The following is a 17,798-nucleotide window of genomic DNA, read 5'->3' as shown; positions in this document are numbered from 1 at the left end:
TTGCGATAACCAAGGGTCATGCTTGCAAACTATCTATGTATTTACATGTATATATATTTTTATAACAATTTGACTAAATCTCTACTTATTTACATTGACTGTCTTTTGTATTTGTGCTATGTTTGTTTCGTTTGTTTGTATCATGTACATCTTCAGAAAATGGAGGCAATAAAAATATATATATATATGTCAGTTAGAAGTGTGGATTTGTTTGAAAAGTTCAAGTAATAAATTTGTCCTCCTCATGATGTTGACTTGTTATATCTATATATTGTTGTATACTATAATATTTTATAATAGATACTTTTCTACCATGATTCATGAAAAAGATTATATTTATAGCAAAGGAAACACACATAAACAAGGGCTGTTTGTAAAACATGCATGCCCCCCATATGGGCTGTCCGTTGTAGTGGCAGCCATTGTGAGAATACGATTTTTGTCACTGTGACCTTGACCTTTGACCTAGTGACCTGAAAATAAATAGGGGTCATCTGCGGGTCACGATCAATGTACCTATGAAGTGTCATGATCCTAGGCAAAAGCGTTCTTGAGTTATCATCCGAAAATCATTTTACTATTTCGGGTCACCGTGACCTTGACCTTTGACCTTGTGACCTAAAAATCAATAGGGGTAATCTGCAAGTCATGATCAATCTACCTATGAAGTTTCATGATCCTAGGCGTATGCGTTCTTGAGTTATCATCCGGAAACCATTTTACTATTTCGGGTCACCGTGACCTTGACCTTTGACCTAGTGACCTCAAAATCAATAGGGGTCATCTGCGAGTCATGATCAATCTACTCATGAAGTTTCATGATCCTAGGCGTATGCGTTCTTGGGTTATCATCTGGAAACCATTTTACTATTTCGGGTCACCGTGACCTTGACCTTTGACCTAGTGACCTCAAAATCAATAGGGGTCATCTGCAAGTCATGATCAATCTACCCATGAAGTTTCATGATCCTAGGCGTATGCGTTCTTGAGTTATCATTCAAAAACCATTTTACTATTTCTGGTCACTGTGACCTTGACCTTTGACCTAGTGACCTCAAAATCAATAGGGGTCATCTGCGAGTCATGATCAATGTACCTATGAAGTTTCATGATCCTAGGCCAAAGCGTTCTTGAGTTATTGTCTGACAACCACCTGGTGGACGGACAGACCGACCGACAGACCGACAGACATGAGCAAAGCAATATACCCCCTCTTCTTCGAAGGGGGGCATAAATATTATTGCCTCCTTTTTCTCTCCTCCTGTGAACATTTTCCTCACTGGACTTGGAGTATTAGAAAATAAAAAAAGTCTCATCTTCAACAGGAACGAGTTTCTCAACGAGCCTCAGCCCTCTACCACCCGCACGTAAATGTTTGTGCTGTTAAAATCACAATAACTTTCAAAATATCTAAGACCCAGTCTAATGAGGCTCCGCATTTTTAACAAATGCAAAAAACATTCCTAACTCCTGGAACCTGTCCATATTTCTGGCACGTAACTGTCAAGATGTCTGATTAACAGGTAGTTCTGCGGCAGAATTAAGATTAGTATATTTGTTATCACTGGATTCCAGAGTCTGAAACTGTTCATTTGTATTCTTGTAGTTATATTTAATAATATGGATTATGCAATTCTTTTATTTGGCAGCTGAGCAACATATTTTGCTACTTAGTTCAGTTATATCAATTATATTTCCCATTCAGCATTGTATATGTTATGGTCATCATATTATCTGGGATTTACCTAAAGTGGAATGGCTGCGGCACTTCACAATTTTTGCCAAAATCTTAAAAAAAATGAACCACACTTTTGTCCCTTATTCTCTTTTCAATATTCTCATAAATACAGACACCCAAATATTTTTTTGTTATTGTCAATTTTATATGGCAACATACAGTTTTGCATGGTATTATCATTAAATTATTGTGGGAAAGGAGCATACTTCATGGAATATAATGACAATAAGTGATTAAATATAAGTGCTTAGTGGAAACTTCTGTCACTATGTTTAAAGTTTACCATTTAACAATTATTCCCTCAAACAGATCAAGGTGCCTCTTCTCATGTTCCCCTGGCATCTTTTGACTGGCTAGATCCCAAATCTTATTTTTAGCATTTGATCAAATATTTATCACCTGAAAAACAATTGTAATTTTTCACTCTATCAAAAGTGATTTTGTTGTTCTGAAAATCTCGAACTAGCTTACACTTCTCAAAACTGTTAGAATTAATATCAAATCCTGGAAAAGAAGCAACAGACAACAATAAACAATAAATTTCATTAAAGGGAATTATTCACAGTTAAATGGCACAGTTTTAGTTTTCCAAAAGATTAAAAAATGATGTATGTAGTATATTCAAAAATCAAAATTACATTCAATATTTAATAATGATGTTAACAAACATCAGATCCTCAATGGATACTAATCAATCCGAATCATTAAAATAATATATTGTTTATAATGCATTTCATGGATAAGTTTGAAAATATGTGTATTTCTTCTAAAGCATTTAAAATAAACTGTTATTTTAAATGGCTGGGTGGTACAGTGAAATAAATTTCACTTCTGCTCTAAATGGACGTGGATTGGAATCCCTGGGGAGGCAAACTTTTTTATTTAAATATTTGCTTGCTATTATAGTTATTTTCAGAAAATATACATTTATTGACATTTTCAAAAATTAAAAAAAAAGTTGAAAGAGCCCTTAGAAGCATCAAATTTGTAAGCCCCAGCCTTGAATGTCAAGAATTTTTCTAAAGTACAACACTTGTACAAGTAAACTAGTAACACAACCAAACACTTAAACAATATATAGCTATTTTATTGCACCACTAACCTTTTTTAAGTGCATCTTAAGCTGCAATTACTCCAAACAATTCATTCATAATAGAGGTGGGGCCCATCTTCTACAAACACACACATGGAAACCCTTGTTGCAATCAACATTATATCATATAAAAGTCCAGTACTACGATTGACTACTGAAACTAAATTTATGAACTGGAGAACTAAATATCACAGTGATATAGAACCAGAACTTTTACTACAAATGTGTACAAGGGAACTAGGCCTGAATTCTTGAGGACTAGAATCAAATACAAGAGAAGTGAATTTGAATTTCAGGGGCCGAGAATTGAATACTTGAGGACCAGACATGAATGTAAGGGGATAAAAATTGAATACAATGTCACAAGAATTCAATACATATTAAAGAAGTACACCTGAATAGAAAAGAACTAGAATTGAATATAAGGGAACTACAAGAAAACAAACATATGAGTACAGGACTAGAATTGAATATACCATAACAAGAGTTGATTACATTAAAACTTGATTGTAATACAATAAAATAAAATTGCATACATGAGCACTTGTACTATAGCATTAAAAATGAATACCGGAGAACTAGAAATGAATACAAAATCACTTGATTTGAATACAGTAGAAATGGAACTGATTAAAAGACAGCAAGGGCACAGGATAAATCAGAATTGAAGACAGGAGAACTATACAGGATTATATACAAGTAACTAAGATAAAATACAAAAAACTAGAATTGTTTTTACAAACAAAAATGAATAAATGAGAACAAAACTTAAACATAAATACAAGATAAATAAAAATGAATTTATAAAATGACATGACAATAAAATAAAATTTATGAATACATGAAAATTAGAATGGTAGATTGAGAATTTCAACTCAAGAAATGAAACTAAAATAAAAACAAGGGACAAAATTGTCACAAAACCAGGTTTTCATTGTGAAAAAAAATCTGATAAAGGGAGAAAACTCAAACTGAACTTTTGAAATGACCAAAAAAAATTAACCCACTTTGTAAGTTTTTTTTTTTTTTATAAATCTATTTTTAGTCGTGGCGACCTTGACATTGGAGATATTGACGTGATTCTTTCGTGGGACACACCGTCCCATGATGGTGAACAAATGTGCCAAATGATTTTAAAATCTCACAATGAATGACATAGTTATGGCCAGGACAAGCTCATTTATGGCCATTTTTGACCTTTGAACTCAAAGTGTGACCTTGACCTTGGAGATATCGACGTAATTATTTCGCGTGACACACCGTCCAATAATGGTGAACAAATGTGCCAAATGATTTTAAAATCTGACGATGAACGACATAGTTATGGCTCGGACAAGCTCATTTATGGCCATTTTTGACCTTTGAACTCAAAGTGTGACCTTGACCTTGGAGATATCGACGTAATTATTTCGCGCGACACACCGTCCAATGATGGTGAACAAATGTGCCAAATGATTTTAAAATCTGACAATGAACGACATAGTTATGGCCCGGACAAGCTTATTCCGCTAGCCCGCCAGCCCGCCAGCCAGCCAGCCCGCCAGCCAGCCAGCCAGCCCGCCCGCATTCGCCAATCTAATAACCAGTTTTTTCCTTCGGAAAACCTGGTTAATAACAGGAAGATTATAATCAAATAAAAGAAAACAAGGATAGAATTCTGAGGAACTATAATTTAATTAAAGACAAGAGATGTATTTGTCAGAAACACAATGCCCCCTTAAATAATTGCGCCGCTTTGAAAGAAAACTTCAATATATCATTTGGCAGGTTTATAAATTATCTCCCTTTTAAAGCTTATTACTTCCCTTGGATTGTATTTTTTGACTTTTGACCTTGAAGAATGACCTTGACCTTTTAACACTCAAAATGTGCAGCTTCATGAGATACATATGCATGCAACATATCAAGGTGCTATCTTCAATATTGCAAAACTTATGGCCAATGTTAAAGTTTTTGGACGGACAGACCGACTGACTTACTGACTGACTGACAGTTCAAATGCTATATGCCACCCTACCGGGGGCATAAAAACACAATTGAATACCAGACAATTACAATTGAAACAAGGGCTGTTTGTAAAACATGCATGCCCCCCAATTGGGCTGTCAGTTGTAGTGGCAGCCATTGTGTAAATACTCATGTAATCACTCTCACCTAAGTATATGTCACACGGAAACCATTTTAGTGCTTCAGGTCACTGTGACTTTGACCTAGTGACCTGAAAATCAATACGGGTCATCTGTCAGTCATGATCAATGTACCAATAAAGTTTTATGATCCTAGGCCTAAGCTTTCTTGAGTTATCATCTGGAAACCGTGTTACTGTTTCGAGTCACTGTGACCTTGACCTTTGACCTAGTGACCTGAAAATATGTTGGGGTCATCTGCCAGTCAAAATAAATATAACTATGAAGTTTCATGATCCTAGGCCTAAGCTTTCTTGAGTTATCATCCGGAAACCATTTTACTGTTTCAAGTCACTGTGACCTTGACCTTTGACCTAGTGACCTTAAAATCAATAGGGGTCATCTGCCAGTCACAATCAATGAATCTATGAAGTTTCATGATCCTAGGCCTAAGAATTCTTGAGTTATCATCTGGAAACCATTTTACTGTTTTGAGTCACTGTGACCTTGACCTTTGACCTAGTGACCTGAAAATCGATAGGGGTCGTCTGCCAATCATGATCAATGTACCTATAAAGTTTCATGATCCTTCCCCTTAGCATTCTTGAGTTATCACCCAGAAACCATTTGACTGTTTCGAGTCACTGTGACCTTGACCTTTGACCTAGTGACCTGAAAATCCATAGGGGTCATCTGCCAGTCATGACCAATGAAGTTTCATGATCCTAGGCCAAAGCATTGTTGAGTTATCATCCAAGCAACCATTTTAGTGTTTCGAGTCACTGACCTTTGACCTAGTGACCTGAAAATCAATAAAAACAAAAAATACAGCGCTCAAAACACTCGGATTAAATGATTGCGCAATATAACAAGAGGCCCATGAGGGCCTGAATCGCTCTACTGCTATAAACACAGTGCAAGTTTGGAAAGAATAAGATGGAAACTGTGTACTTAATCGCGCAAACAAGGAGAATTTTCTCAAATTCAAGGGGAGATTATTGTGTACTTATTTCTCCGATACTGCTCATATTCAATAGGGTTCAAGTCCCCATTGATATAAAGATACTGTGCAAATTTGGAAATAATTGGATGAAAACTGTGGAATTAATAGCGTAAACAAGCGGGATTTCAGAATTTTCTCATATTCAAGGGGAAGTCATTCTGGACTAATTGCTTTGATATTGCTCTTTTTAAACAAGAGCACCACATAACGGGTGCCACGCTCGGCTGCGAAAGCCTGTCAGAAATTTTTTAGATCTTTTTTTTTTTTTTTTTTTTTAGAGGTCACAGTTACCTTGACCTTTGACCTAGTGACCCAAAATGGGTGTGGCATGTAGATGGGAGCACTTTGATATTAGAGCCAATATCAAGGTTTTAGCCGGACGGCGAGCAGGCTATGACAATACCTCGGTTTTCTCCAAAAACAGCCTCGCTAAAAACGGTTTGAGTCCTCATTGATACAAAGACACTGTGCAAGTTTGCCAAGAAATGGATAAAAACTATGGACTTAATCACATAAAAAAACTAAATTTTCATTTTTTTCTCAAATTCAAGGGGAGATAATTCTGGACTTATAACTCCGATATTGCTCATTTTCGATAGAGTTTGACTCATTATTCAGATAAAGACACTGTGCAAGTTGGGAAATAATTGGATGAAAACTGTGGACTTTATTGCGTAAACAAGCCTTATTTCACAATTTTCTCAAATTCAATGGGAGACAATTCTGGACTTTTTATACTGATGTAACCCATTTTCAATAGGGTTCGAGTCCTCATTAATATAAAGACACTGAACAAGTTTGAAAAGAATCGGATGAAAACTGTGGACTTTATCGCGTAAACAAGAAAAGTCTAACGCACGCACGACGGAAACCACGCCATGACATAAGCTCTTCCGGCCTTCGGCCAGTAGAGCTAAAAATGGAGGCGATTTTCAGGTTTTTTGGTCTTGAATTCTTTTTTTCTCCATTTTGGCTTTAAAATATCGCATGAGCGTTATACATGGGGTGCGCTATACATGGTAAAATACGGTAAATGAATAACAAAGTACTAGAATTAAACAACAAGGGTCTATACAATTGTATGACAGGGGACTGTAATTGTACACAAGGGAACTAAGTGTGTACCAGGAAACTTAATTTTTATACCAAGCAAATACAAGTACATGAACATTTCAAAATGTTTTACAAAAGTAAAAGGGTACAGATTTTTACTGTTCACTTCAAATCAGATATTAAACAGGTGTGCCTGTTTGTCTCACGTCTATTTTTACCTGAGAACTTTGAAATTGTGCTCATAAGCTTCCCATTTCACCAGCTACCTGTTGGTTTGAGATTGTGACAGTTCTGGATCATGGACAGTTTCCAGACGTGAAGAGCTCTTTTATGAGCCCGGATTCCACAAATGTAACTGGTTCCAATCAGCATTACCTACACAAGAACTTTCTCTTACACAGAATTGACCTGGTATATAATTCCTGAGATTCAGTGCAACAACCTGTAATTCAGTAAAGATCTCCTATTTGTAATCACAGTGCAATAAATTCATGAAAGATCACTAAAGTGAAGGATCCTCATAATACATGTTTGTTCATGTGTAGGGCTGTAACGAATACACCAGGTGACGAATACGATACGTATCACAAATACAGGATGGCGAATACGAATATTTATTCGCGAATATAAATTTCAACTAGAAATGGCGCGGTAGAGGCCGATGCGTATCCCCACGTCGCATGTTTGACCCAGGGGGCGCCCCAGGGTTGGTAATGGGGCCATACATAGTAAAGATTGACCGTATTGTCATAAGAGATGTTCAGTATCAATTTGAAGTAAATAGGTGTAGAAATGAAGTAGTTAATGTAAAATAACATAAACAAATGAGTGAAAATCTCTGACCTGGCCCCACCCCAACAACTTTTGACCCAGGGGTCACATCAAAATTCCAAATAGTGCAGGGTCGCACATATGCTCAAAGCTACCATGTGTGTAAGTTTCAAGGTTCTATTGCTTATAGTGTAGAAGGAGATAGTGGCCAGGACGGACGGACAGACGGACGGACGGCGGAGATAACCACAATATCCCCACGCTTTTCAAAAAGCGTGGGGATAATGACCAAAAGTAATACTGACAACATGACATGACATTATATAGTATGAAACTATGAGTATTTGTCAATTTGATTAATTGAGTATCATTGCATACTGAAAATATTAAATATAACACTTTAAAATAACAAAACACTGACTAGAACTGCTTAAACTTTGAACACAGTTTTGAAAATATGACTAGTACCAATAAAATCCTTGAGTATAACAATTAAGCAACTTGACATGACATTTTATAGTTTGAAACTATGGGTAAGTGGCACAATCATTGTTGTTAAGATAAACAAAAAAGAAATTCCATCTGCTAATCCTTTGTGTGTATGTTTGAGCATCAAATCACGTGTATTTACCTAAATAAACATTAAACAACCATCGAAAGATTATTCAATGTCGTAAATATTAAACCGGTTCCCGCCATTTTTGTTGATAATCTGATTAATCTCACTGTGTAACATAGTGGGTGGGGTAAACATGATGAAAAACGCCGGAATAAGGAGAAGAACATTTAAATATAGGGGTTTATTGTATGAACCTTCAGGGGTGTGATTGAGGCAAAGTCAGAGGGGAGGAAAATTCTGTTGACTGATTTTGACAACACGAATGGCGCGCATAACTCAATGACAAACATTAAAACAGACATTAAAATAAACAACTTTTTGAACTTCATAACAATATTTCTTTATAAAAACCTGTTAAACTTCACATTAATCATACTGAGGATGCAAAGTAAACAGTTAAGTATTTATTGTGATCAATAGCAGCAGTTTTTCAATGTATTGAATGACAGTTATAGACTAAATATAAACAAACACACTTGAGTGTTCTTCTGGTGTTATTGATGGATTAACTGAGTTAAATTAATATATTTAATTTGTTTACCTTTCAATAGCTTGCATTTCACATCTTCACTCAGTTCAAAGCTATTTCAGTTAACTGAACAGCGTGACAAACATTATAAAGCAGAATATGCATATGAATCTGATTATACACAGACCCACAGACATATAAAAATCAAATCATGTTTGTCTATATCCATGTTCGAACGATACTCTCTAAATTGTTTTACTTCGCGAGTAGACTACACTCCAATTTGCAAACACTGATTTCCGCGACACAAATTCAGTGGGCACATTTCTTAACAAAATATGTGTTGCTTGTATCTAAAACGTAGTCTTTTTTTGACAAACACATTTCTTTATTCCTATCAGACTAGGTGATGTCAGTCGTTTATTCGATTGCTATTTGTTATTTCAATAATCTTAATTTTCTCTTCACAACGGCGCCATTTGCAAACAAATCACAGAGCGCATTTTAAGAACACGATTTTAATTGGAAGATTGGGAAACGACAGCCAATTATATGGCTCGTTTTAAAAATGCTTACCAGTGTAAAATGCGGAGAGATTTCGCGGGCCGCGGATATTTCGGGCCGATTCTGAAATACGTCTGCGGAATCGGTGGTAGCCCCTCTCCCCCACATTTTTTAAAACGAATTTACGCAAATCTCAGAAGTGACATCCGGGACAACCCGATCCGCGGAAATCCGCGGATCCGCGGAAAAATCACAGCCCTGACCTTCATTTGTAAGGTAAGATAAGATGATTAAACTTTCAAACTCGAAACCACATTGTTTGTATTCGTCAAATATTCGGTTCGGGAGGTGGCAAATAACGAATACGATTCGTCCACAGCCGTATTCGAGTAATTCGAATATTTGAATGTATCGTTACAGCCCTATTCATGTGCATATTGTATGCATACTGCGCATAAGCTCCATTAAATTCCATTACATACTGGTATTGATAAGTTCTATAGAAACTTGGCCAGATGGCTCAGTTTGTTCAGAGAGCTGGACCACAAATCTGAGGATTGCAATTTGATCTCCGGCTTGGCTATGAAACTTGTGTGGTGGATGGTCATGAAATCTTTTCTATGGCCATCCTCCCCTACCTCTAGGAGGGCAGTGGTCAGCTAATGGCATAAAAATATGCACCAAACCAGCTAGCACAGGAAAAGTGTGAGTTGGTTACTGACCACCCATGATATTAATTAAATAATCCTGAAAACGGTGAAAAATCTAACTGAACAAACAATCGCAAAATCTTGAGATCTAATTTCATCTGGTGCACAACTAAACAGAAGGGTCAAAGACCATGTAGTTTCACCAAAGCCCCACGGGTGGCAATATTTTTCAACTGAAGAAAGCAATTGTTGAACTTTGCCAAGAATTCATGAGAACAAATGTTCTTAGCAAGTTTTCTGTTGATGTTGGACTAAATTTAATTGTGAGGTCTACAGTGTGAACTTCAGGTTTCCTTAAAGCAATATACCAAGGAAAACTGTCCAGCCCCGAGCGGCCATATTTTTTAACCGATTAGAACTCATGACTTTCAAGTTATATCTATTGCAAGTTACTTACAACAGGAAAACCTAAATTTCTGCTAACATTTCCTCAACAAAATTTAAAGGATATAATTATGTGTACATATAAACAGAAAGAATTTATTTTGCAGAAAATAATGACTTTCATTTCTGCATCATGGAACTTAATTAACTAAATTAAATGAATTAATAGTAAAAGCAGTTGCAACTTCCGGTAGTACAAGTAAATTCAGCAGGAAAGATGTGATCACACTGATATACATAGTACTTGGAAAATTCATATTTCCATATAATGCTTAACTGTTAATGCTGTAATTTAAATGTCACAGTGAAAATAGTACCTCGAAAGAATTGTAAAATACATGTAGCAATATTTTGCCCCTTCAAAAGCCTACAAGTGTATATGTGCAGAAGGCCCTTTGAATGCAATAAGGTATCCTTGATAGCAACAAATCAGTGCAAAGAAATCAGTGCAAAGGGGTGGGAATAAATACTCTACCACACTGTGGAAACTTTGCTCTAATTGCAGGTAAGAAACAAGCCTCTACTGCAGGTAAATAGACTCAAATGATGTGCACTGAACTTTCCCACGCTTCTAGAGTGCTATTACAATTGCAATAAAATCTGTTTATAATAGTGCAGGTAAAATTAGCTGCCTCATGATTCAATTAATAAAAATAGCTTTGAATCTTTGAGTTGTTTAAGGAGTGGTTTATGCCAAGATTCAGTACAACACATGCAGACTGACAGGTGCTGTGGAAAATATATAAAGTATTAAAAGTCTTTTGTTTAAAATAAACATATGAATATATTTAAATACCTTTAAGACATTTCATGGCAACAACAGAAGTTGAATGTAATATTTTCACCATTAAATTTAATTTCAAGAACGTTCATAATCACACAGGTCATTAATTATAAAGCATTTATATTAAGTTAACATTACCAATAATCTAGCATCTGTGTAATAAAGCATATTTTTAATGAAATTATACAATTTCTAAAGAAATGAATGACGTTAGTCAGCTCAAAAAACAAATCCTATTTATCTTGACTAACACCAACGGGAATATGAACACGCACAAAATGTAGCCACTTTGTGCTATACATTATATTTGACCTAAATACCTACAGCAAAAATGACATAAGAGCACAACTAATTGGAAATATAATTATGTGTGTAAGTATCATTACAGCTGATGTATTTCAGTACAAATAACATACCTGGATAACTGTTTAGATAATATGCAAAAAAAGCCTCCTTAAACATAAAAAACTAATTATCTAAGTAATTATTAAGATGCTTTATGTATAATCACTTTTCTGGGCTCTGACTAGAATATATTTGGCTTTTATCATCAAATTTGCCACTAACTAAAACATCTGTCCCAATTTTTAACAAGGGCTGTTTGTAAAACACGCATGCCCCCCAAATGGGCTGTCAGTTGTAGTGGCTTCAGGTCACTGTGACCTTGAAATTTGACCTAGAGTCTTGAAAATCAATAGGGGTCATCTGTAGGTCATGACCAATGTCCCCATTAACTTTCCTGATCCTAACCCTAAGCATTCGTGAGTTATCATCTGAAAACCATTTTACTGTTTCAAGTCACTGTGACCTTGACCTTTAACCTAGAGTACTGAAAATCAATAGGGGTCATCTGCCAGTCATGGTCAATGTACCTATGAAGTTTCATGATCCTAAACGTAAGCATTCTTGAGTTATCATCCGGAAACCAATTTACTGTTTCGAGTCACCATGACCTTGACCTTTGATCTACTGACCTGAAAATCAATAAGGGTCATCTGCCAGCCATGATCAATGTACCTAGGAAGTTTCATGATCCTAGGCACAAGCATTCTTGAGTTATCATCCGTAAACCATTTTACTGTTTCGAGTCATTATGACCTTGACCTTTGACCTAGTGACCTGAAAATATATAGGGGTCATCTGCCAGTCATGGTCAATGTACCTATGAAGTTTCATGATCCTAGGCGTAAGCCTTCTTGAGTAATCATCCGCAAACCATTTTACTGTTTCGAGTCACCATGACCTTGACCTTTGACCTAGTGGCCTGAAAATCAATTAGGGTCATCTGCCAGCCATGATCAATGTACCTAGGAAGTTTCATGATCCTAGGCGCAAGCATTGTTGAGTTATCATCCAGAAACTATTTTAATGTTTCAAGTCACTGTGACCTTGACCTTTGACCTAGTGACCTGAAAATCAATAAAAACAAAAAATACAGCGCTAAACAAACTCGGATTAAATGATTGCGCACTATAAAAATGGCGGCGATTTTCGGTCAGATTTTCAGGATTTTTGGTCTTGATTTCTTTTTTTCTCCATTTTGGCTTTAAAATATTGCATGAGCTTTATACAGTACACTCCACGTGTTTTTCCCAAAAAACGCGCTCCCTTCGCGGGTTTTTTCTGCTAGCGAGTGTTCACGCGGCGTTGGAAGAGCGAGGTGAACTCGATAAAACGCTCGGCGTTACGCCGCGGTCGCTAATTCCCGCGGCGTGTATTACTTTAGGCTAGTCGGTAAATGCAGACACTTTCCGTTCTTATCAGTGATCGCCGCGCAACGCCGCGTTAGCAGTGTGCTACTGGGCATGCCAAAAAATAAAAACATTTTTATAATAAATTGTTTAAATACTGTAGTACATGTATAAAAAGATAATTGTATAGAAAATTAATACGTATAAAAATTATGTTTTTTAATTCACAGGTACGTCTACAATATGAATTAGTCTAATATAATACATTTGACAAATTAATATTTAAATCATAACACATATGACACAAGAATAAATGTTCCGTAAAATTTCCAAATGGGAATAATAATTAGTAATCCGAAACACACTACGATTTTTAATTGTTAACACGACGTTTACAAATGCTTCCAATATACAGTCATGTATATTTCCCGACAAAAGCGCGCGAAAATTATGCTGCAATGTACAAGATCAAGGTACAATGTATACTCCTGCAAAGCGTGCGTGTATTGATTTTTTTTATACAAACTTTGTAGCGCAGAGAAAATTGTTGATTTCGGTTAAAAGTTTCTTTGGTATTTACTAACGAAATTATATTGTGAATAAGTTGATATTTCCTCTAAAATAATTTCAAATCGAACACGCCGAATCTTTATCTTTACGGTATTTTAGTAGAGTAATTATTTTAACACTAATTGTACTGTAAACTGATTACAGAAGACATCTGGTCGGAACTGGATTTTAAGTGTTTGACGTTATGAAAACACGCAAAGCTTGTTTACTGACCTATTGTGTAGACTGCTGTCTGCGGTGTTTTGACAAAAGGGATTAACATGTGTGAATGTCACTCTGCCGATTTGGTCCATAATTACTGGTAAACATTGTTTAGAATGTCGACGCAACAAGAATACAACTGTGAATATTAAATGCAATTATCAACTCAATAGTTACCACCTTTTAGCAATCAATGGAATAACCTACAAACAAAGAGAAAATCAATGCATTAGCGAGCAGAGAATTGACTTTGTTCCGACAATTAAAACCATTCCTTATGCATTCGTTGAACGTGTTTACTTGAGTAAGTTATGCCTTTAGACAGGAAGCGGCTTTTCTTTGATTACGTCAAACTGTCAATTCACACAGATTTGCGAGATTTTAAGGGTCCTTGGTCATTTGTATACATGTTCAGTATAGAAAATCACCTGCTAACATGAAAACTTTGGATTAAATTATCAAAATAAAAACAATGTTGCAAACTGTGTTTATATTAATTGGTAAGTATTAGTTAAAAGACGACGTTTTGTGTGTCGTAAATCAACGAGTTTTCTATACAACAACAACTACTTCTACAACCACGTCGGGATCAATCTATCTTGGTTGTTTTTTTTAATAGTAAATTATACTACATGTAAATGTATGTACTTGTAATAAATGTAATTTTATTTGAAAATCAGGAAGTCAAACAAAATTAAATTGATCGTTATCTCGTAAATCGCGGAGTTTCCCCCGCGTTGCCAACGCCGAGGGCCGCCGCGTCGGTTTATCAGTTTTGCCGATCGTTAACCGCCGCGTCCAAAATCATGCAAACGCCGCATATAGCGGGATTTTCTTAATCTCCCTCCAGGTCGAAACCCGCAGAGTATGGAGGGAAATTGGGGAAAACGCGTGGAGTGTACTGTACATGGGGGCGCGCTATACATGGTAAAATACAGTAATTGAACAAGACTATTGCCAAGCAATATAAGTCCCCTAAGGGCTCCACCATTGTCAGAAATTCCACCATTTTCAGATTTTTTATATATATTTGTTGTCATAGCAACCAGAATTTTTGACGTAGGAACAAAATGAAATGACGTGCATAATGTCCATATTGCAATCTATCTGCGTTTCAAGTTTCATGAAAAAATATTAAAAACTTTAAAAGTTATCACAGGATCAAGAAAACCACCATTTTCAGCAGTATTTCTAGTCTATTTGTTGCCATAGCAACCAGAATTTTTGACATAGAAACGAAATGAAATGACGTGCATAATGTCCATATTGCCCACTATCCATGTTTTTAGTTTCATGAAAAAATATCAAGACATTTAAAAACTTTTATTGATCCAGAAAAGTGTGACAGACTCACAGACTGACGGACTGACGGACACACAGAGCACAAACCATGAGTCATGAGTCCTGTCCGGTGAAACCGGTAGGGAACAATAAACTAATGAAATAATATAAAAATGTGTATTTGTTTTCTGTACAAACAACTGAAATTAAATATAAGTTCACTATCGCCATTTTTCAGATAACCTGAATTTTGATTTTTTTCATATTTTTATCTGTAGACTAAAATGGATTCTTTCTGATACATACATCACATTGTAACTATGAGTTTAGGTCTAGGGATGAATGTTAACCATTGGAAATTGTCCAGAGAAGAAACCCCCCCCCCCCTATTTCACACCTTTTTTCTTTGCTGTCTCAGAAACACATAAAACATTGATGTATGTGCAGGGCTGGCAATGATGCATGCATCTAATAAATGGCGTACAACTGGCCATTCCATAAATGTGTCTGATCACACCCATATAATTGTCTTTACAGCATCCCAAATGTCATGAAAGTTATACCCCTTCCCATTCTGGCAAAAATTACCACTTTTTCTGTTAGTAGCATGATGGTAATACATCTTTTGCACCAGAACACATTTGATGAATTGTTTTTTGTGTAGTCTTATTCCCTACCATCAAGCCATGCACTGATATTTTTGTTTCAAACTCCCCAGGTATTTACACTGACCTTAAAATTAAAAGAATATTAAAATTAAGCCTGTAAAAAATCTCACCTCAGCTTTCAATGTTTCTTTGATTTTTCCTGCAAGTTTTCGAAACTTTTCCAATGACCCTTGCTGTTCTTCATATTTTTGTTTCCAAATGACTTCCCCAGGTTCCTCAGCCATTTTGGCTTTAATAGTAAGGGCACTTTTTGGACATCCCTCTCAGCACCTTACTGACCTCAAGTGTTACATATTGCCTGAAAATAACACACAAAAAACATAACAAAATTTAATCTATTCAATATAAGCAGCTAAAATAATTCATACATGTACACTTCAACACCGTTATTTCGAACACCGATAATCCGAAGTCACTGTTATTTCGAAGTATTTTTCCGGTCCCGAATTTGGTTCTACTTTGTTTAATGTAAAATTTCATTGATAATCCGAACTTCGTTAAACCGAAAAAATCGTTAATTCGAAGTGATTCTGTCGGTCCCGACAATATTATTCGCACCTTATCATCAATCTTTAATCCAAAGTCAAAGCTGCAAAACGCTCAGCAAAATTTCACACCTTTGTCGTCTGGGCGTGGCGCGTCAAAAGCTGATAATTACTCCTTTATCGTCTGCGAGTAGACGTTAATTTTATAATGTCGTCAAAAGCCGATAATTACTATTTATGTAGTTTTGCATTCTTTAGTAACAAATAAACGTGTCACGTTAGGTCTGAGTAAATGTGGTCCAATGAAATTCATCTTATATAAACTCTACCTTCTGCGAGCAAACACGGGCGGAAGTGAGTGCTTCAATGTCCTTGACACATTGGAGAAATATGTTACACGCGTCCAGTTTAGTGCTGCTAAGTCCAGTGTTCAGAGAGACATCGCGTCTTATTTTCAAAAAATGTTAATACATTTCCGAAAATGTATTCATCTGTATTTACATGTATGACAATTTGTGCTATTCGTTATATTTAATATGGTCTGATAATTTGTGCTATTCGTTATATTTTATATGATCTGATAATAAGTTCATATTCATTATATGTAATATGTTCTGTACTTAGAGAATACATAAAAAAGAAGAACAAGAATCGTTTTATTCCTTCGTTTGATACAAGAAGAAATCTATTGCCATCTGACTAGTTTACGTTTTTAAGTAAAACAATTATAAATAGTAGCGTGTAACCGATCCAAGAGAATTCCACAACATTTTATTATTACAGAATCAAAGAAGTCGTCTGTCAAATGTTTATTTCGAATTATCGTTAATCCGAAGTTTTTTTAACGGTCCCGACGACTTCGAAATAACGTTGTTGAAGTGTTTTATCAAAATGATCTTTATTATTAAATACATAAAAGTTAATAAAAATTTATCATATAAAGTGCACACTTTTTATTATTTCCCTGATTCAACACATGTTTTTTATGCATGCAACAGAAAATCAGTGCTAAAAGTAAAATTCAGGCCTTCCAACAGAAAACTCAATTCACAATTCAGCATGTGACCATCACCAACTGCACGTATTGACCCTGATTACTCAACACGCCAATATCCAGAATTTCCAATACATGGGAAGTTACTCATACTCATAAGTACTGATACACCTTTGTCCATTAACTGACTTGATTTCAGTGAACAAAAAAACGAAGGCCATAAACAGAAATGGTCCATCCAGCTTCATTCAGTAGCCTTTATAAAAAGTTTCCACTTACACTGTTACAGCCTTCAGTATAATAAACTCTTTAAAAACAACCCATAGTCTGGCTCATTCTCATGTTTGCTTTACTGTCCAGCAACATGCAATCTGAGTCAAATACACAACAATTATGGGGGTAACTTAATGGGGCAAGAAAAATGCTGGTGCAGTTGAACAACAACAAATCCCAGTGTGCCAATGACTTATTGCAGGAGATAACAATGTGGCAACTATGGCATCAAAGAGTTACTCATGGAGCCTAACAATAGAACTTTCTGGTGGAGGCATGCTATACTCCTGCTGGGACTTTCTCCAAGTACAACAGACTCAAAAGCATTGCAATCTGATTACTGCATGGGATGTCAGATTAACATTTGGGCTCCACCATTAT

General features: G+C 35.8%; 1 protein-coding gene across 3 annotated transcripts in view; it reads right to left on the bottom strand.

Moving 5' to 3' along the window:
* The window catches only part of LOC127875467 (pleckstrin homology domain-containing family H member 1-like), a 153,461-nt gene that overhangs the window by 118,533 nt on the left and 17,130 nt on the right, over window positions 1-17,798 (bottom strand). For 2 of the 3 annotated variants that reach the window (XM_052420535.1, XM_052420534.1), the window contains exon 2: window positions 15,776-15,963. In XM_052420535.1, coding sequence (XP_052276495.1) covers window positions 15,776-15,889 — 114 coding nt within the window. In that variant the 5' untranslated portion in view covers window positions 15,890-15,963. Of the gene's footprint in view, window positions 1-15,775; window positions 15,964-17,798 lie in introns of those variants that run through there. The other variant, XM_052420539.1, reaches the window with a different exon arrangement.

This window comes from Dreissena polymorpha, chromosome 3 (assembly GCF_020536995.1).
Source record: "Dreissena polymorpha isolate Duluth1 chromosome 3, UMN_Dpol_1.0, whole genome shotgun sequence".
NCBI classification, from domain to species: domain Eukaryota; kingdom Metazoa; phylum Mollusca; class Bivalvia; order Myida; family Dreissenidae; genus Dreissena; species Dreissena polymorpha.
The sequence above is the reverse complement of the archived record's forward strand: the minus strand, read 5'-3'. Positions and strand labels throughout refer to the sequence as shown.